This window comes from Panthera leo, chromosome A3, assembly GCF_018350215.1.
Source record: "Panthera leo isolate Ple1 chromosome A3, P.leo_Ple1_pat1.1, whole genome shotgun sequence".
Taxonomy (NCBI): domain Eukaryota; kingdom Metazoa; phylum Chordata; class Mammalia; order Carnivora; family Felidae; genus Panthera; species Panthera leo.
Window position 1 is genome coordinate 113,552,562 of NC_056681.1, and position 22,369 is coordinate 113,574,930.

The window sequence follows — 22,369 nt, forward strand, 5'->3', positions numbered from 1 at the left end:
ACAAAAATAATATAAGAACAGGGAGGGGGACAAAACAGAAGAGACTCATAAATATGGAGAATAAACTGAGGGTTACTGGAGGGGTTGTGGGAGGGGGGATGGGCTAAATGGGTAAGGGGTACTAAGGAATCTACTCTTGAAATCACTGTTGCACTATATGCTAACTAATTTGGATGTAAATTTTAAAAAATAAAAAATAATATTAAAAAGTAAAAATAAGTAAATAAATAAATCATTAAAAAAAAAGAATGAGAAATAAAACATACCTTGTTTTGGATACCTGATCTTCAGATGGAAGAAAGGGATTATTAACTGTTGCCGAAGAAGTGGTACCAAAAGCAGTGAGGCCCAGTAATTTAATTTGTGACAGGCCTAATGTGCTGGCATCTCGGGGGCGATGAAGTCTAAGGCAGACAGCAGAAGCTACTTCAGCTTTTACCAGCTGAATTTTTATGTAGGTGAGGCCGCTGGTGACGACAGGAGTGGACAAAGGGAGCATGTTTACCCCATCTGCACTCACTTCAACGGACACAGAGGACGGGCAGGCTGGAGGAAGAGAAGAGTGAAAACTTATTAAAGAAAATGTGAACTGGACTTCATGGTTTAGCAGAAATCCCAGTAAAAGAGCAGCTTTCAGTTATATTATGAACTTGCAAACAGATAATTTATATGCCACGTCATACTTTGTCATTGACTTTCACCAGGACTGATTTTGGAGCTATTTTCCAACATAAGATATGAGATCTACAATGTAACAAAAATAATATTTTAAAAATTGTAACATTCCCCTAAATAAAAATAACTGAAGATATGTAATCCACATTTACATAACTTGAGTCTCTGAAAGAAAAAAACTGCCAAATTGGCAATTACTCTATTATTTCTATTACTCAGAATTATCACCCACAATGTGGGACATTTGATTAATATGTTACGGCTTAGGGTTGTAAGTAATTTGGAAAAGAATAATATACCAAAAACAAAGTGCTTTGGGGCACCTGGGTGGCTCAGTTGGTTAAGTTTAAGACTTCATCTCAGGTCATGATCTCACGGTTCGTGTGTTCAAGCCCCAGATGAGGCTCTGTGTTGACAGCTCAGAGCCTGGAGCCTGCTTCCGATTCTGTGTCTCCTTCCCTCTCTGACCCTCCCCCGCTCATACTCTGTCTCTCTCTCTCTCTAAAAATAAACAAACATTTAAAAATCACTATTTTTTTTTTTTATTATTAGAGCAAGAGCATGTGAGTGGGGAGAGGGGCAGAGGGAGAGAATCCCAAGCAGGCTCTATCCTTGGCACAGAGCCCAACGTGGGGCTCAATCCCAGGACACTGGGATCACGACCCGATCCGAAATCAAGAGTTGGTTACTCAACCAACTGAGCCACCCAGGCGCCCCAAAATCACTATGCTTATACTGAAAGAATCTGGGATCAAAAATGCAAAATAGTATTTCAGATTCCTTTATGAATACCTGAAGAGTTCTTTTTCCTCTTAATGTAAAACTTGTTTCCTAAAAACTCTTTTCAATTATTTACACCTTGCAAAGTGAAAACAAAATATATTCAATGAAAAAGCACCAAATGAATGATACTCAATAGAGTACAAATTTAAAAAATCACACTCAAATATTAAAAATATTAAATATTACAGTCAAGTTATTAAAATAAAAAATTGTGTACATGTAATTATCTTACAATGGGGGGGGAGGGAACAACACATAAATCCAAGCTAATTTCCCACTGCAGGACTGGCACTGAGGATGGGGCTAGAGAAAGTACGCCTGCTATCTACAGGTGTGTAAACTAACTCATTTCAAGTTAATGCTATAGCTTAATAAATTTGGGGAGAAAGGCAAGGAAAAATTATATATAACTGAAATAGGTTGGTTTGGATTTCATGAAACATTCTATTTGTTTAAGGGGAATAGCTATGTCAATTCATTTCATGGGAAATGATTTGGTGGTAATGTTGAATATTACACAAAAAACTTCAAAATTAAGCAATCTGGGAATCATACCTAAATGTATCACTGTTTACTAAATATTTTCTCTCATTTTTAAGTGTTCCTACATTACAGTTTATTTTCATACATGTTTCTTTACAAAAAAAACTACTCACTCGCAAGAGATGCAAGGTGAGGCTGGATATGTATCTCTTTAAGAAGCACTGCTGCAGGAAGATGAATGGTGAGGTCACACCAAGCCTCCTCCGGCAGGAAGATGTAGGACCACGCAGCAGAGCGAGCCCTCCTGTGAGGAGGCGTGGCCTGTAAAAGCACCTCAGCTGGTTGGGCAGTTGGACTGCTAGATGTAATTGTACCTACAGAAGATATTATAAAAATCATAAAAATTCTGTAAAAGAACCCAAATAAACTATCAAGAACTATCTAATCACTGAACCAGAAAAATTAGCTAAAATCATAAACATTTGATGCTACAAACATATTTATTAGTGTGTGTTTAACATGATTTGTCACAGTATTTACAAAATATCAAGACACCCAGTCAACCTGCAAGGTGATAAGTTCATTATTAATCGTTGCCTAATTTCTTTATATTCACACGTCAAATGAAAACTAAGGTAATAACAAATCTAGCACAATAAACTGGGAAAAGGAGTACCCACCTAAAACGGAAGCTTCTTAAAAAATAACTCAAAATAAGATGGAACAAGTTCTTTAAACTGATTAACATTTATGGTGAAAACAGACACAAAACTCTGCTATTTCGTTTCACAAAAGGTGTTACTATTTAACTCGGAAATACAAACAAAGGAGATCATTAAAATGGGAGCTATTAAAAACTTCCTTCTAATCAACAGACTGTTTCAAAAACCACTACCTTTAAAATCACTTGTTTGGTGATATTATCACATGATCAACTTACTTCAAGAACTATTTCTGCTTCATACCAGCTAATAAAATATGTAAGTTCATATCAATAAGATTTAGTAATTCTTTTCTTACCCAGGGGTGCAAAGTTATGGATCCCTTCTGCATTGTCAGGCTCAGAAGCTAGTATTCTTGTTTTCAAAGTGCTGTCAACAGCTTTATTGGGACCAGAATCAAGAAACTTCATAATAGTTGATACCATACTTCTTGCAGTGTTTACAATAGCCCTTGTACTAGTAACCATATTGTTGCAAATGAGCTGAACTCCACCTAATTTACAAAGAACACCAAATGAAAATAAGACAGTGTGACATTCAGTCACCTTTCACAGAAGACTACAAAAATGACAACATACACTGTCAAATGCGTACACTTAAATGACAATTTGTGGAATTTATCTTACCCATATCATGGAATGCTTTCAAGGCATCACTGGTATCCAATACTCTCAAAATAAACCACAGTAATGGTTCAGATAACTGGCAAGTAGCGAGAGAGCCCTAAAGAAAACCACATATGTACTGTGACTTTATAACAGTGATTATTAACTTCCTGTAATGAGGACAATTAACATATTAACTGTAATATTCTTTTATAGTTAAGTATTCTAAAATTATAGCCTTAATCTAAATCACAAATTCAACATATCTGCCAAAAGACCTAAGAAATCTTACTGAATCAACAAGGAAGTATAGCTTTTTTTCTGAACTGAGAGTATTTTTTAAATTAAGCATCTGTCTTTATCTAGTATTATCATTTTCGACCTTAATGTGCATTGATTTTGTTTTCCATTAGACACTAATTTCATTTAAAAACTGATTCTTCTCAAATATCTTTCCATTAATGGAGAAATATGTGCACATATATATGCAATGACAATTTAAGAAAATGGTGATTTACACCGACATACAAAATACTCCTTAAGAAAGTACATTTTAAAACCTGCATTTGAAAAAATGCAGTAAATGGACTAGAAGTTAAAAGCATCACACTGGTTCCTACAATTTCATTTTATAAGAAGGAAAATCAAAAAGCAGTAATATTCGAACCGATTTTTCTTTTAAAATCACCCAAATCCTTTTTGGCTGAAAGGAAACTAAACAAACATGCATCATAGCTTGAAAAAATAGTTGCATTAAACTTTTGTATGTAACATCTACAGAGAGCATTTTGGTATTCCACTATGCTATTTCTAGGGAAAAGAAAACTTCTTCTTGAGATAACAGGAAAACAACCTAAAATTTAAGATTATGTTTAATGTTTTATTCTTAGATCACTGTGGTGATTTTTCACAACATGGACTCAAAAAACTACATTCAAACTTTATTTAATAGTCTATAGGTCTTACTTGATGCTGCTGCTCTTTTTCCAATATATGAATCCTCTGTCTTTGTCCTATAAATACTTCTCTGTCCCCATTGCCAGAAACTATTTAAATTACTGAAATAGTTGCCAGATTGAACTTACTTGTCTGCCCATATATCCACAGGCCATGTAAGTTAAAATTGGCTGCAGCATCATGTGGACCGTAGAAGCTTTTTTACTGAGGGTTGTCAGTATGGTAAACAATCCATCCCCAACTGATATAGCATCTAATCCACCATGAAAGTTCTCATGTTTGGTAAGATGCAATCCACTTGCCCCTAGTTTAAATAAAAAGATTACACATTTTTAAAATACAGTATATACTTAAAAACCAGTAATAATTAAAATAGAAAAGTCATTTGTCCTGAAACCACTGAAGGATGGGTATATAACAGCTACATATATGTATATGTGTATGTGTATATAAATACATGTGTGTATACATATACGAGAGATTGGGATATTCATCATAGCATTCAGTAAAGCATGTTTTTGGCCATCTTCTTACATGAGATACCTCTAATGTTGCTAACAATAAAAATAAGTTGCTCTGTTATATGACTGAGGAATATCATCTTACATATAAGCCATATACCAAGAAGAAAGGAAATGGAGAGAAAAATAAGTGGTATTGTTACATAACTATGCTTCAAGACATCGAATTAAAAACAAGATAGGATGGTTGTTTCCCATACACAAAGAAAGAAAAAACAGAATGGAATCAATGGGATTAATTTTGTCACAGTTTACAGAAGTACAATATAACAGCTTTCAAACAGGTAGAAAAGTTAAGCAACAATACAGAAATTTTACACTGATGTATGTGTCATAGAAACTGTTCCACTTTGGATAAAATTTTACACCTCACATTTTTTAAAAAGTGGGAATCAATAAGGTTCCCTAATATAAAATTTGATGTGAAATTCTTCATCTTTAACACATCAGAGATGTGTGATTATGAAGTATGGTGCCTGACCAGTGAGACTGATTTTTTTCTTAATATAACAAATTACAAGTTATTTGATTAGCATATTATGGTATTTAAAAATTCACACTTAAAATTCTTCATCATTTCTATTTCACCTATTGATAGAAGGAAGCCACTCTCTAGAAGTTTCCACTTACAGCTTGCTAAGAAGTTTGCAATGAAGTAGCCTTACACTATAAAGTAATAAAAAATCAATCTATATGTTGCTAAAACAAAGAGATACAATACCAAAAACAAGCGTAAGATTAAACATTCTCAATACGTACCAATTATCATCGCCATGGCACTGCTATTACACAGGCCCAGAGCAGACAAAATCTGGCTCATAATCTGTTGGTTGGCTAACACTAAGTCAGCAACATATGCAGGTGATCCTTGAACACTACTACTGCTTCCATTACCATCTTTGCCTCCGGAGACTTTTTCCTCATCTGAAACACTGTCTGTAGTATTGGTGGTCACAGAAACTCTTGCACTGTATTCTCTATTGCCCGAAAGAGGCAGCTGTACTAGAATGTTAACCAGTTTTAACAAATCAAACATGAGTTGATCTCTTGTCATTTCGCCACAAACTGCTTTTGCATCGCCTGGACGAATAAGGTTGGCAAAGAGTCCCCCAAAGCATGCTCGAGCACCCACCGAGCTATCTGATCCACTTCGAGACATCACTTTGTCTGAGCAAGTGATATAGTGGTGCACTAAAAAGGTGACAGACTCTATTACAGCAGAAATAGTACTAACTGAAACAACTTCAAAATTCTGCTCCAGGGTAAATTCTAAGAGCTTTACTTGGGCATCAAGAGGACCTTGGCCTGTCTGGAAAGCACCCCTGCAGAAAAAGAGAGATGATTAAAAATTAATCCATCTTAAATTTTTAAAAAAGTAACCACCACAATACAAGAGAGCTAACACAGTAATTAAACTCTTGGTTTTCACTGTTCATTTTGTAGCAAATGGTCTCCATTCTTCCTGAGTCATTCTAACTGTCTTCCATTTGACACAAAATCAAAAATGACTTCCCTTCCAAAAGAAAACTAAAGGACAAGTAATCAAACAGGTGGTTTTGAAGCTATGGACTAAAATATTTGAGTATCACATGGAATAAGCTCTGGTTTTTCATATCTTCAAATGGTGCTATTTAAACATTTTCTACTAATTATGATTTTCAAAACTTGAAATTCAGTCAACTAATTCTTACACATCAAAGTTAAATGCTCTCAAGTTCTGCTTATGCCTAAGATATAAAAATCTGGAGAAAATACTGCCCCCAAATTAACGAGAAAAAGTAAAACTAACTATAAAGTCACATAAACCCATTACAGAGCTGGAAATCCAGGAAAGATAGGCACCTCCAACGAGACAGAATAAGAGCTTGACTTTCCTATGGCAGAACTTGAGAACAGACACTGGCAACATACAAATGAGTAAGAATTCAGCTAATACATTTAACAAATGGCTAAATTCTGGTGTATGCAACGGTGATAACACAGAACCCTTGACGTTCAAACCCATTCACACACACCCAACCTTACAAACCCCCTACGACACACTTTGCCCATGTATCTATTCCATTTAGCTGTTCCTGAGTTATATACATTATAATAAATCCGTAAGTGTTAAGCGTTTTACCTGGGTTCTATGTGTCATTTTTACAAACTACCAAAACTGAGGAGTGTGCTGTGAGAACCCCTGAATTTGTACCCAAATCTGACAGAAGTGCGGCAACTTGCAACTGTGCGCTCTGAAGTGAGGGCAATGTTATGGTACTGAGCAGCTAAACCTGTGAGTCTGACACTAACTTTGGATAGTGTTAGAATAGGATTGAGGTGTAGGAGAAAGCTTCATGTCAGTTTTCTGAAAATACCAAAAAAAATGATAAACTTCTAGCCATAAATAAATAACAATTATCAATATCAGAAACGAAAACAGGAATCAAACTAGAGCCCATCAACATTAAGATGATAATAAGGAAATAATACAAATAATTCGACAACATAGATGAAATGAACAAATTCCGTCAAGATGCAAACTGCCAAATCTCACTCAAGAAGAAACAGAAAACCTGAATCATCTTTCACTATAAAATAAATTGAAAACGTTTTCTCCAAGAAAACTCCAGACTCAGCATGACTCAGTGGTGAGTACTGTCGAATATTTAACTAATCAATTTTACACAACTCCTTTCAAAAACAGAAAAGGGATCGTTCGTTTTATGAGTCCAGCATTAACTTGTATAAAAAACAGGCACTTTTCATAAAAACCAGACATTGTAAGAAAAATGCAAACATTCCTCATAAAGATAGATTCAAAAATCAACAAAATGTTAAGTAATTTAATTTAAGCAAGACATGAAAAGGATAATATATCATGACCAAGTGAGCAGTGAGTCTATGCTGGGAACACACAGTGATCAACACTTTTTAAAAAAAATCAATGTAATTCACCATATTTACAGACTACACAGGAAACAACATGATAATTTCAAAAGATATAGAGAAAGCATTCCACAAAATCCAAGGGTAACACATGATTTTTTTAAGTCTTAGCAAATTAAGAACACAAAAAACCTCAAATTGCTATCAGACATCTACAAAGGAAGCTATAGCTAGTAACATTTCTACTTGTGAAAGACTAACAATAACAGTAAGAAAAAAACAAAGACGGCCAATTTCATCACTTATACTGATCATACTGAAGGTACTTAACCAGGGCATTGGGAGAGGGGAAAGGGAAGGGCAGGGCAGGGGCTGCGGATTAAGACATACACACTGGAAAGGAAGGAAATAAGGCTGTTTTTGCTCAGTGACTACATGACTGGGTACAAAAAAAATCCAAAGAGGCTATGTAACTCCTCCTAAATTGATCTGTAGACCGATGCATTCTCAGTCAAAATCCAGCAGGGTTTTGTTTTATTTCAGGTAGTGTAGACGAGAATCAATAAACTTATTCTAAAATTTATGTGGAAAAGCAAAGGAACCAGAATAGCCAAAACAATTCTGAAAAAAGAACAAAGTTGGAAAACCAGCACTACCAGATTTCAAGAAACTGTGGAGGGACCAAGGCAATACAGTATTAGAAAAGTAGAGATGCAAACGTCAATTCTACAGAAGAGAGTCCAGATAGTGCAAAACGTGTACAGTCAACGGATTTTGAAAAGCAAAGAAAATTCAATCAAAAAAGCAGAGCCTGTACAACAAATGACAGAGGAACAAATGGACATCCACAGGCAAAAACAAACAAAAACAAAAAACAAAAAAACTGTGACCCAAATGCAACATAAATGTAAAAACTAAATTTCTAGAAGAAAATATAGCAGATCATGTGTAGGACCATGGTTTAGGCAAGGATTTTTTCTTTTTTTTAGGACATAAAAATAATATATAAAGGAAAAACTTGACAAGACTTCATGAAAATAGAAAACTTATTTTCTGAAGGATACTGTTAAGAAAATGAAAATATCATCCACAGGCCAATAGAAAGTATCTGCAAAAACACCCAATAAAATTGAATGACTTCTTTATATTAAGACTATGTATTTCTTCCTGGTCATAAAATTAATTTACCTAAGAGCTCCCAGCTAACTTATCAGGATACTAGAGACTTTCTTAAAACCACAGAAAACAAACAAAACATAAACCAAGACATCCTTGGCCCAGAACCTTATGAATTGGATTAAAGAAAATTACACTAGAAAATTCACAGGGTGTGTGTAGAGCAGAAGGGGTTGGCTGAAAAAAGAAGAGAAGCTGAAAAAAAGAAATTGCTGATCAGTTTTGGAGGCATGCAAATATCTCCACTTTGAAAAAAAATAGTATGTAACCAAACTAAAATCAAGATGAATGTTTCTGTAGGAAACGTAAGAGCAAATATATTACAGTCTCATAGGAAAACCTTTACTGCAGTACAACTTTATATGAACAGTAGTATACTAAAGCATGTATCTACTGAATGTTTGGAGGTCTCATACACAATTTAAAAAAAAAGCCTAGTTAAAAGAAAAAGTAAATATATGGTGACTGATTTTTGCTTGTCAACTGCTTTTATTTACATCACACAAAACTATCATGCCCATGTTTTCCAAATATTGTACATGTATTCATATCGTAACATCATGTCCTTAGTTTCGTGAATCTACTCCTTACCTTTATCTTTCACTGTGTATATACAACAAATAATTAAAACTACACATATTAGTTTTTATTATTTTTTTAAATGTTTGTTTATTTTGAGAGAGAGAGAGAGAGAGAGAGAGAGAGAATGAGCAGGAGAGGGGCAGAGAGAGGGACAGAGAGAGGGACAGAGAGAATCCCAAGCAGGTTCCAACCCAGTGAAGAGCCCAACATGGGGCTTGATCTCATGAAGTAGGAGATTATGACCTGAGCCGAGATTAAGTGTCAGACACTTAACTGACTAAGCCACCCAGGTGCCCCAGAAAGTAATGTTGGATTTCTGAAATGTCTTACAGTATGAAGAAAATGATACATTCATATGATATATATTAGGATATTTAACCATTCATGCATTTTAAGAATAAACTCATGGGAATACAAGGCTGGTGCAGCCACTCTGGAAAACAGTATGGAGGTTCCTCAAAAAACTAAAAATAGAACTACCCTACGACCCAGCATTGCATTACTAGGCATTTATCCAAGGGATACAGGTGTGCTGTTTCGAAGGGACACATGCACCCCCATGTTTATAGCAGCACTATCAACAATAGCCAAAGTATGTAAAGAGCCCAAATGTCCATCGATGGATGAATGGATAAAGAAGATGTGGTATATATACACAATGGAGTTATTACTCGGCAATCAAAAAGAAGGAAATCTTGCCATTTGCCACGACGTGGATGGAACTGGAGGGTGTTATGCTAAGTGAAATTAGTCAGAGAAAGACAAAAATCATATGACTTCACTCATATGAGGACTTCAAGAGACAAAACAGATGAACATAAGGGAAGGGAAACAAAAATAATATAAAAACAGGGAGGAGGACAAAACAGAAGAGACTCATAAATATGGAGAACAAACTGAAGGTTACTGGAGGGATGGTGGGAGGGGGGATGGGCTAAATGGGTAAGAGGCACTAAGGAATCTACTCCTGAAATCATTGTTGCACTATATGCTAACTAATTTGGATGTAAATTTTAAAAAATTAAAAATAAAATTAAAAAAAAGAAGAAAGAAAGAAAAGGGAAATTTGGACACAAAGACATAAGAGAAGAGGTACCACATGAAGGTGGAGGCAGAGAATGGAATGATGCATCTACAAGTCTAGGACCACTGAGAATTTCTGGCAACCAATGGAAGCTAGGAAAAGGCAAAGAAGAATTCTCCCCTAGAGCCTCCAGAGGAGAGTATGGCCTGCAAACACACTGATTGCATTCTTTTAGCCTCAAAAACTGAGAGATAATAAATTTCTATTGTTTTAAGCCAAAAGTAAAAAAAAAAAGAATAAACCCACCATGGTCACAATTTACTCTTTTAATGTATTGCCCAATATTGATAATAAATTTATTTAGGATTTCTCTAGGAGACTGGTGTGTAATTTTCTTTTGTAAGCTATCTTTCTCAGGTTTTCTTACATATTGGTTTGAAATAAAATCTTTGGTAGCTTTAATATTCTATCTGTATTCTAGAAAAATTTTAACAGCTTCAAATAAATTTCACTTATCTATGAAAACATTAAATGCAAGCAGAGATTTAACACACTGTGTTTCTTTCATAGAGTTCAAGAATCTAGAGAGCCAGAATGGAATGGAATGAAAAGTCAGGAGATAAATGGATAAATCCTTCCCCCTTAATCCCTACTCTACTGTTTATCTGTTCCCACATTAACCCCCAACAAATGGTAAAGCAAAGTTTATTTAGAGGATTACTTATTACTTCTACATCAAGAATACATGCATACATTGAAATTTACCTTTCTGTAGAAAGTATATGAATTAGCTTGAGCAAAAATTCACTGAATATCTGAGGACATGTTGAAGAAAGATGCACTTGTAATCGGGTAAGAAATTCTTGCATAGCTTGTGTAGCAGTTGGACCAACCTGAAGAGAAATTAATTCCATTGAAAACTTTTTACTGATACCATTTATAGAATTATTCATTTAAAAAGCACTATACTCTTTGAACTTTTCATATGAAGAACGAAATATTAACAGTGATAGCAAGAAACCAACTTGCTTAGGTTTTGATATATTTATTTTAAACTTAAAATTATAAATCCTTTTTTTTAACGTTTATTTTTGAGATAGAAAGACAGAGACCACGCATGCATGAGTGGGAGAGAGGAGGGACAAAGGATCTGAAGTGAGATCTGGACACACAGCAGCAAGCCTGACGCAGGGCTCGAGCTCACGAACCATGAGATCATGACCTAAACCAAAGTTGGACTCTCGACTGACTGAGCCACCCAGGTGCCCCCAAAACCATAAATTCTAGTATCAATGATTTTAGCATTATGGTTTAGAACTTACAGTAGGTTTATGTAATTCAAGACAGAAAAAAACTCATCTGAATTACACAAGAAATATACCCACAATGATTCACAAAAGTACAAAGAACTTTTGCACTGATTTTCACCAACCACCTTACTAAATACCTATTTCACAGAAGCACTCAAAGAGGTTAAGTGATCCACAACTGGTCATGCTTCTAATGACTAGCAGAGTAAATACGAAAGTGGATGAAAAAACCAAAATCACAAAGACTCCAAAGGTACAAACCTGTACCAATTAATAAAAAAATGCTTTCCCAAACATTGTATCTTGTCAATGAAAGAAATGATAATGAAAAACGTATTAAGTAACCTGAGGTATGTTTTGGAATGTTTTGTAATACTTCTCCATACAATCTTATTCAATCTCAATTTGTTATGATCACAAAAACCTTGAGGAGTTTTGGTAAAACAAAATGCAATGTAATGCTTCAAACTGTTTGAAAGTTAGATAAACTTAATTTCTAATACTAAGCACCTAAGTCACAGCATTCTTAACCAAAACTAAGATCTTGGAGGAAAGCTTGATCTTTAATAAGTTATTCTGCCTTTAAAAAAAAAAAAAACAGGAAGAAAAAACCCCTATTTAATACAATGGTATGCCCTCCAATACCTCGCTCTACCACCAACAAGTTGTGTAATTGTGGGCAATGCAGATACTGCATTTCTTCATATACGTAAAATAATGAAGTTAGAATCAATGATCCCAGGAATCTTCACATTCCCAATTCAGAAATCTCTATGTACAATAATCACTTGATAATATGCCTCTGCTTCCACCAAAACTCTGGCCCAATCTAAATATAATAGTTTTTTCTCCCTTGTTTTCATGCTTGTCTTGCTCGTTTCACTATGTTCTACAAAACTTAAGTATGTACAGTACAAGAGTACTGACTAAATGTATCCAACAGAATTTAAAATCCAAGAAGGCAGAGAACTTGGTCTTGGTAACTACTTATAATCCCTAGTACCTAGAACAATACCTGGACCTAGCACATAGAAGCCTCGTAAAAACTTACTGAACAGGGGCACCTGGGTGGCTCTGTTGGTTAAGAGCCTGACTCTTGATTTCAGCTCAGGTCATCATCTCACAGCTTGTGAGTTCAAGCCCTACATCAGGCTCTGTGCTGACAGTATGGAGCCTGCCTAGGATTCTCTCCTTCCCTCTCTCTCTGCCTCTACCCCACTCATGCTATCTCTCTAAAAAATAACTAAACATTTTTATAAAACTTACTGAATAAATGAAACACCAGAAAGGATGATATTATTACAGATTACACAACTAAATGAGATTTTGTCTAATGGCAAATCCAGAGAAAAATTTACAAATTTAAAAGATGATAATGCTGCATAGCCTCCACTAAAAAGATGCTATGAAAACTAAATTTATATCTTATATAAAAAAATATATAATAGGGGCGACTGGGTGTCTCAGTTAAGTGTCCAATTTTTGGTTTTGGCTCAGGTCATGATCTCACGGTCATTGAGATAGAGCCCCACATCGGGCTCTGCACTGAGCATGGAGCCTGCTTGAGAGTCTCTCTGCCACGCCCCTGCTCATGCTCTCTTTCTCTCTCTCTCTTTAAAAAAAAAAAAAAAGAAGAAGTATAATGATGTAGGAATATTTTAAAAAGCAATATATTATAACAAGAAATTAAACTGATATAAAGGAAGTTTATAATGAGACTAAAATTGTTTATAAGCCCTGAGCAATACAACTTGCTATTTTTTTTAATAACATATTTAATATTATAAAATGGTTGTTAGGTGGATTATCAATATTAGTAGTTGAGATCATTAAACATGGTACATTAATTTTAAACAACTTTTTAAATTCCTGTGGTGCCTGGGTGGCTCAGTTAGTTAAGCATCTGACTTCGGCTCAGGTTCATGAGCTTCCACTTCTCTCTCTCTCTGCCCCTTGTGGGATTCTCTCTCTCTCTCTCTCTCTCTCTCTCTCTCTCTAACCCTCCTTCAGTTGTGTCCTCTCTCACTCAAAAACAAAAACAAAACAGAACTTTTTTAATTCCAAGATTTCTTAAATGTTTCCCTGACTTTCAGGTAAGTATTTTTTCAGGATGTTTCTTAAATTAGCCCAAAATTAATGCCAAAAATACACATCTGCTTATAAATCAGTAAAAATTCAAGTGAACATTTACTACCTGCTGTGCTTCAGTTTCAGTATAACTATTATTATATATCATTCAAAACATTTTATTACATTGAAATATAAGACAATATCATTTAATACCTAAGCAATGAAAATTTTATTAGTTACATTAAGTTTTTCTTTACAAATATGTTTATTGAACTGTCTGGGTCTATCACTAGTTTTGAAAAGACATGGTACCTGCGGACTGTGTTGATTTGTTCCATGTGGACTGGTGCCAGAAAGAAATTTCACTAATACATGAATCAGGTTTGGATCTGAAACCAGCAGATGAGCAGTACTCTCCTGAGTTCCAATGGCATTGCTTGAACCAGCTGTAAAACATTTTTTAAAAATGCTCTTAACAAATGGACCCTGAAAGAATGGAAATGCAGTATCTCAAATATCTTTTAGTTTCAAGGAAAACTCACATATTCCTGGGAGTTAGTTTATTAAAAGGGTCTGAAACTCTACTGCATTGACTGTGTTGGGCTCATTCTGTATTTTCATCTATCATGGATCTCCTCTGGCCTCTCTCCTAATCTGACTATAAAAAATAGCTGGTTTAAAGTGCATCTTATTTAGTATATAGTCAAGTGGAAAAGAAATTGGAAAAGAAATAAATAAATGCTTACTGACCTTTTGGTGAGCCTATTCTTGGTAATTATTTCCCTCTTTCAGAAATAGGGACCTACTTTTCGGATAAATCTCAGATAAATCTATGCAAACACTATTCATTTTTGCAAGTCAGTACCACAAAGGTTGTATAATGTTCAAAGGTATACAGGTAACACACCAGTTTTCTGAATTGACTAAAACATCCTGTGAGCTAAATCTATCTTCAATATGAGACAGTGATACTTTTGATGCCCTATTTGGAAAGTATATTTGAAATGAAAAAAAGGAATAGCACTTTGATGCAAAACAATGATTTAAACTGATATATTTATCAATGTGACAGAGCTTTCTATTTAGTGAAATTAACCCCACAAAGAATGGGGATGAAATTTACCCACCTCTTGTCATAATCTACAGAGAACGAGGATTTCAATTCACAAATGGTGAGTCCTTGTTTTCTAGTCTGAACTTTCATCCCTATCTCAACAACAATCTCCAGAATGTCAGATTAAATCCAGACTTAAATGTGAAAAGTAAAACCAATATGCACTACAGAAGATAACATAAGGGATCTAGATGTGGAAACAAAAACCTAGCAATCTAATCATATATGCTCAGGATTATAATAATAAATAAATCACTTTTAAGCGCAAAGATCCTTTAAAAAGAATAACAAAAATAAAACAGTAAATATTTGACTGTACTCTAAAAGCAATCAGTTTCATTTTAATAAGTAGTAAGGTTTTAGAAAGTAAAACTATGATTTGAACTTGTGATGGCAAATGAGAGTAAATTGTCAAAGTAAAGAGGCACAAAGCCTAAGATATTTAAGAATAAATTCAGAAGAGGCATAGTCAAAGAAGGAACATAATGTTCACAACTCTATCACTTCTTACAAAAATCTTGAGAATCTGAGAGTAAGGATAAAAAAGTATGTGTGAGAGATTTAAAGGAATAAATCTCTAAACTTACGATTCAGCTGCATATTTGTCATGAGAGTTAGACTATGAAGCACAAGGCACCATGTCCGGAGAAGAGTGTTGGGATACCAAGCTAACACGGTGAGAAAGCTAGTTATGGACGCTATACAGAAAAGAGAAGGGGAGGACATTTTTAATTAATGATAACCAAATGTTTATTAAGAATTAAAAATGAAACAGACAAATTTAAACTACCGACACTATTTCTTTACATCAATTCACTACCTAGTGGCCTCAAAACATACAAATGAAAAGAGTTCCCCGTTAAATATCACTAAAGAATTAAGAAATAAAATAATGTTTTAAGGCTAAGTTTAAAGCTCAGCCCACCATCCATAAAATAACATGTTATCACTATAAACATGCTGTCCTTTTCAAACTACAGGCACTTCTACTGCAACACAGCTTTACTAAAACTCTTCACATTCTATAAGACCTAAAGCTGAAAATAACAGGGGACACTGGAAAAACAGGGATGGGGTAAAACTTCTGAAAACCAATACAACTTCACAACAAAAGCAGAAACTACAACAAAAATTAGGTCACTTGCAAGGTTAAGTGGGAAGCACTGAACGGCAGCTGGAGAAGCCAAAGAAATTATTCAAATGCACAAACATAATTCAGTGCCCACACTGTGCTCTTAAAACACCCTTGAAAAATGGCTGATTCCAGATTTCAGACTGAAATATTTACCACACTTTAAAAGGTAGCAAAAACCCAGTCATGTATTTAAAACAAAAGAAAGGAGCACCGCACTGGCCACAAATGGCAAAATTTTAGCATCAATATCCATAACAATTTTAATAGAAAAATATTTTTAAATCCCTGAACTTACACAGGTATTTATTAAAGAAACTAAATGGTCATTTTAAAGATTAAGGAAGTTCTGGCATTTTCCTTGCCTCTATTATACAAACTGTACCAACAGAGGTTGAGAGAACAGCCTATGAAAGAAAATTTCTCTTTATGTAAATATTTCAACTAAAATGAAAAAGTGACAGAAACAGACTATCCTCATTTTGAAACCTCTAATGAATTATTAATGGCATTCAGCATCAGTGTGTTAATAATGTAAAAATAGAGGCTACCTTTGAAATTGCCTTTTAAAAAAATACTAAGCTCCAGGTCTAACTACCAATTTATAGGAAACAGAGAGGACAGCATGGAGATACAATCACGAAAAATCAGGAACCTGAGAATCCTGAAAAACAACCAAACTTCTTTGAAAAATGACTTTACTAAGGGGATAAAAAAAAAGATCTGGAGGGAACCGATACAGCTTAGGGATTAAAGAAATATAATTAAAACATGTGGACCTTATATGGAGTCTATTTCAAGTTTTAAAAATTTGGAACAGTTGAGACAACTAGAAATTTGAATACTAACCAGATATCTGATGATAATAATGAACAGTTATTTACTTTTTTTACTCATCAACTTTGTTTATGTGTAAGGGTTTTCACAATAAAAAAGAGCACGACTTATAATAATTATTAGTACAGTGGAAGAGATGAAAACCTCTTAATTAAAGCAGGTTGGCTCTTGCCACGACAATGCAGATCTAAGTAGGACCGTTGAGCCAGTGGGACTAAAGACCAACCTGATAGCCATGTGAATAGAAAATGCACCCCCCTAGGAAGAAAGCACCAGAAATAGATGACCATTTACACTTTTCTTAAAATAAAACTAAATAGATTCCTGCAGCCAGAGCCAAAGACTAATTCTATTTCTATAGAAGGGTATTATTTTACTCCCATTATATCCACACTCATGCATTTGTCCAAAACACACACACATACACACACACACACACCCAAAAGTTAACTAATACAACTCTTAAAAAATTTTTTTTTAATGTTTATTTTTGAGGGGGAGAGAGAGAGAGAGAGACAGAGCGTGAGTGGAGTAGAGGCAGACAAAGTGGGAGACACAAGGCTCTGAGCTGTCAGCACACAGCCCAACACAAGGCTTGAACTCACAAACCATGAGATTATGACCTGAGCCGAAGTCGGACGTTTAACTGACTGAGCCCCCCAGGCATCCCTAACTAACACAACTTTTTTTCTTTTTTTAAATATAATTTACTGTCAAATTGACTAACATACAGTGTGTAAAGTGTGCTCTTGGTTTTTGGGGTAGATTCCTGTGGTTCATTGCTTATATACAACACCCAGGGCTCATCCCAACAAGTGCCCTCCTCAATGCCCATTGCCCATTTTCCCCTTTCCCCCACCCTCAGTTTGTTCTCTGTATTTAAGAGTCTCTTATGGTTTGCCTACTAATACAACATCTACAGGAAATCGACAACCAACTCCAATTTATCAATTCCTATGAGGCTGATTCACCTTTTTAAGAAATACCAAGGGCACCTGGGTGGCTCAGTCAGTTAAGCTTCTGACTTTGGCTCAGTTCATGATCTCAGGGTTTGTGAGTTCGAGCCCCGCATTGGGCTCTGTGCTGACAGCTTGGAGCCTGAAGCCTGGAGCCTGCTTTGGATTCTATGTCTCCCTCTCTCTCTGCCCGCCCCCGCTCACACTCTGTCTCTGTCTCTCAAAAATAATCATTAAAAACAAACAAAAAAAAAGACATACCAGTGGTAACAGAACAGCTGAAGAATAAGACAAATATTTTAGGAAATAAAGATTAACAGTGCAAGTTTTAGTTGCACATGGGCATAAGATAACACAAATCACAGAGTAATTTTTTTGTTTTTTTCACTGCTAAGTAATGTCAGTTTATTAAAAAAAGGCTTTTTTCCAGTAAACCATTTTAATCCTAATGACAAAGATTAGGTAAACATTACCCTAATCATTGCCTTTTTAGTTTATTTATAGTATGTTAATAACCATCCTTCTAATAAATCTTACCCTGATTTAATGAGATGACAGGTATTCGATTGGCATTATATAAAAAAATGTCTGCTCCATTTTCTTTGTTTCCAGATGAACTAGAATTCAGGCTCAATGTGAGCCACAACTGGAGAAGTGATTCCAACTGAAAAAGAGTGAAAATTGACAGGAGGAAAAAAAAATACCTATTATATAACGAAATACTGTTTAAATAAAAACCTTATGAATGACTCCTTGTGAGTAATTAATTTTTTTATTAAGTATTTCCTCTGGCTACTTCAATTCAGCTGGCAAGCAAACACATCTCACAATTCTTGATGAAACAAAATTTAAATTAAAATTTGGTACCTAATACATATAGTTTTCTAAATCAAAATGGATGATTCAAGTCTTTAAATACAGTTGTATGTGCAACATATAATTGGAACTAAAGTAACAAAGCTTAAAAATCATAAAACTTATAAATAACCCTATCACTGAGGAGCTGTGGTTATCAAAGGATCTCCAATACTTCTCCATCTGAGATAATGAATAAAACACCCTTTCAGGTTGAGAAAGATCTCCCCAGTTATTTTCACCTTTTACTAGGCTAGCAATACTTGTAAAAATACACCATTTCTCCTGAAGTCATACCTGGACATGATGGACTTGAAGCATGGAAAAAAGTTTGTTGAAACAAACATTTAACATTGGGACAGATGATAACTGTATAATAAGCTGGCTGGACTGGCTTGCTGCTTGTAAACCCCCTAGAAGGGAATCATCTGTTCCAGTGGGAGACTGTGATACTGAAAATTAAACACAATTATGATTTTTATATACAAAGCAGCAGGAGAAATGTTCACTAGCTATTAGTATGTACAGATAAGTGAAGCTCTTTAAAAAAATTTTTTTAATTGCATTCCTAAGAATGGTTCATCATTATATTATTTGAAAATTTGTTTTTACAACATTACCTGAAGGTCAAAAAGACAATCACCAAAGAGAGAAGCTCCCCAATTCACAGCACTTGTCCATCAAAGGAACAAAACCTTATTACTCTCTAGCAATTTCTATTTTCAATTTTTTCCTAATTAATAAAAGAGGAAAAGGAAGAAAAAGAAGAATCTTGACTAATTCTTAAGAAAGTAATTTTAGAATAATTTAGACTCTAATCCATTGATTCTTAACCTTGATTACACATTAAAATTACCTGGGAAGCATCAAAAAATTCTGATGCCCAGGTCACACACCAAACTAATAAATGAGCATACATTCATGGGAAGTAGACAAATATATGAACTCTAAGAGAGGTTTTCCATGAAAATTTTATTTACAAAGTTATTAAAAGGGGGACAAAGTTCTGAACAGGATAAAAATCAAAAGATAAAATATTAAGAGGAACAGATACAAATTACAAAAGCATCTTTTAACAAAATGTTTTAGATCAGAAATATTTAACAGAGAAAAGGGCTACTTAGGTCAGTACTGAGTTGTCTGTCGTCGCGGAGAGGCTGACCCAACAAAAGAGATCCCTCCATTACATGAAAGATAAGGTACAATAATACTATTGTACCAATACCAAGATCACAGAACACTAGACCATTTCTTCAGTCTTTCACCTTTTTTCTATACCCCCTAAGGTGAGAAATAAATGAAAATAGCAAAGTGAAAGAATTCAATTTGACATAGAAATGTTGAAAAACCCAATTTCTCTAATGCATTGTGAACTCTCCTTCATAGGGGACGGAGAACATGATGCTCTTCCTAGGTTCTAACTAGTACATCTACCCCTTTACTCACCATGCTCCAGAGAAGGTGAAGTAATTTACAGGAGGTGAAGGAAAATAAAAATCACCATCTCCTCAGCACAACTCCTCAATCTTTAGTCTTTGAGAGACAAGCTGCTATCTTAACTGTGCTCACCTGACAGGAGGCAATCCACCCAAGTCTAGCACTCTACTTCAGCAAACTACAGCCAGATGATCAAAACTGGCAGGCACCTGACTGTGTAACAGTTTCTAAATCAGCCATGCCCATTTGTTTGGACATTGTCTATGGCTACTTACTACAAAGTCACAGTTGTGTAGTTACCACACACACTGTACAGCTCAGAAAGCCTAAAACATTAACTATCTGGTCCTTGATATAAAAAGTGTGCTCTCTTTTGATGCAGATAATCAGGCAGTAAATCTTCAATTCAGCAGTTCAATTAGGCCCCTATATATCTCTTCCATCCTAGTCTTTAGTAAAAGGCGAAAGATTTACACGATTTGAAGAGAAACCAGACTACATCCATCCTAGTCTTTAAGGGTGACAAAGATGCCACTGCAGCAGTGCCCCCTTATCAATAGTTTTGTTTTCCACAGTTTCCGGTTTCTTTTAATAGCAGTCAACTGCTATCATCGTATGAACAGCAGTCAACTACAGGCAGGAGGCAGGTGATCCTCTGACTGACATACAGTTAGAAGGTCAGCGGTAGCCTGACACTCCATCACTACACCTACATCATTCACCCTACTGCATTACACCATGCAGGCATTTTATCATCAAAAATCACCACCACGAGAGTGAATACATATTTTGAGAGAGACCACATTCATACCTTTATTACAGTATATAATTGTTTTATTTTATTATTATTGTTAATCCCTTACTGTGCCAAATTTATAAATCAAACTTTATTACAGGTTTGTATGGAAAAAACATGGTATATATAGGGTTCAGTACTAGCTGTGGTATCAGGCATCCACCGGGGGTCTTGTATGTCTCTTGGAAAAGGGGGGGGGAATTACTGTATTCAAAAACCCACTTTATAATAAATGCGGATATAATGGAAGGAACTCCCAGGCAGCTAGCTAAGCAAACAACTCTGGGAATTTCATTAACTTCACAATGCCACAATAACAAAACATCACTCAGATTTTTGGACTGAATGTAAGTGTAGTACTACATGGAGGCATTTTGTTTCCCCTCCGCTTTCCCAATTTATTAATCCTTTGTCTTTTTTCTCAACTTGCTACTAACTTAGTGAGGGAGAGGTGCTATATACTTAGCCTACTCAGATTCACACCACACGTGGAATTTAAAAATTTGTCTTCACTGAATGCACTTAAAAAATCAAGAATGATGATTTTCACTTACATGTAGGTGATGTATTTGTTAATGCCTGTAAAATGGAATCTGCTTCCAGGGTAGACATCATTTTCAACATAAGTTCTGCTTGTTGTTCAAGTCCAACTTCTAGGCGAGCATCTAGGGCTACAAAGAGCAGTTAAAAGAAAAAAAGGCTATTTGATAATTTTTACTCATGTCCTACTTTCTACACTAAAATGTTGACATCCAAATGCAGAATAGGGTGAAGAATGTGTCCTCATGGAGAACAACCTGTCAGGAGTATCAGGTATGTCAGGGAGTATGCAGGTAACAAAATCTGTGCAAAGGAGGCCAGAGATGGGAGACTGGTTATATAAAGAGAAGTGGATCAAATAAATTAAGTGATGATAACGGAAACAAGTAAGGTAAGGATAATGAGAACCAGGTTCCTCATTGTCAGAGAATACAGATACAAAAATGGAAGGGAAGAAGTTAAAATGAAGCCTGTGGAATATTACACTGAACATTAACGAACTTAAATTAAATTTTTTTAACTTATTTAAATTTTTTAAATTTATTAAAAAAATAGTATTTTTTAAAATACTACAGCCAGATATGTATATTAGAAATATAGACACAAATGTGTGTAAACACACACACACACACACACACACCCTGTCCACCAAGAGGACACAGAAACAGTCACCGAAATTGTAGTTAAGTATATCTAGCACCCAAATCTTGGTTTCCTAATCACATTCTTCCACTAAAATGTTTTGAAATACCCTTTTTGCTCAAGTAGTTAATCCCCAGTCTAGGGAAGAAAAAGGAAATGATAAGCCTGGGGCACCTTGTGCCAGAAAACAAGGAAACTCACAGAAAGATGAGAAAGTATCAAAAAAACAGATAAGCTTAAGAAAGATCCCACTGGTCAAATCTGGGACAATGTGAACATCAAAA

General features: G+C 35.1%; 1 protein-coding gene across 9 annotated transcripts in view; it reads right to left on the minus strand.

Moving 5' to 3' along the window:
* BIRC6 (baculoviral IAP repeat containing 6) overlaps nucleotides 1-22,369 on the minus strand; it is a 224,370-nt gene that overhangs the window by 90,606 nt on the left and 111,395 nt on the right. For all 9 annotated transcript variants that reach the window (XR_006200904.1, XM_042933289.1, XM_042933288.1 and 6 more), the window contains 12 exons: nucleotides 21,458-21,574; nucleotides 18,968-19,122; nucleotides 18,353-18,479; nucleotides 15,478-15,588; nucleotides 14,089-14,222; nucleotides 11,162-11,289; nucleotides 5,506-6,068; nucleotides 4,354-4,529; nucleotides 3,290-3,386; nucleotides 2,962-3,156; nucleotides 2,115-2,315; nucleotides 267-546 (listed from right to left, as the gene is read on the minus strand). Coding sequence is in view for 8 of the 9 variants with exons in the window: in XM_042933289.1 (XP_042789223.1) it covers nucleotides 267-546; nucleotides 2,115-2,315; nucleotides 2,962-3,156; nucleotides 3,290-3,386; nucleotides 4,354-4,529; nucleotides 5,506-6,068; nucleotides 11,162-11,289; nucleotides 14,089-14,222; nucleotides 15,478-15,588; nucleotides 18,353-18,479; nucleotides 18,968-19,122; nucleotides 21,458-21,574 (2,284 nt within the window). In the remaining variant the exon portion in view is untranslated. The remainder of the gene's footprint in view (nucleotides 1-266; nucleotides 547-2,114; nucleotides 2,316-2,961; nucleotides 3,157-3,289; nucleotides 3,387-4,353; nucleotides 4,530-5,505; nucleotides 6,069-11,161; nucleotides 11,290-14,088; nucleotides 14,223-15,477; nucleotides 15,589-18,352; nucleotides 18,480-18,967; nucleotides 19,123-21,457; nucleotides 21,575-22,369) is intronic.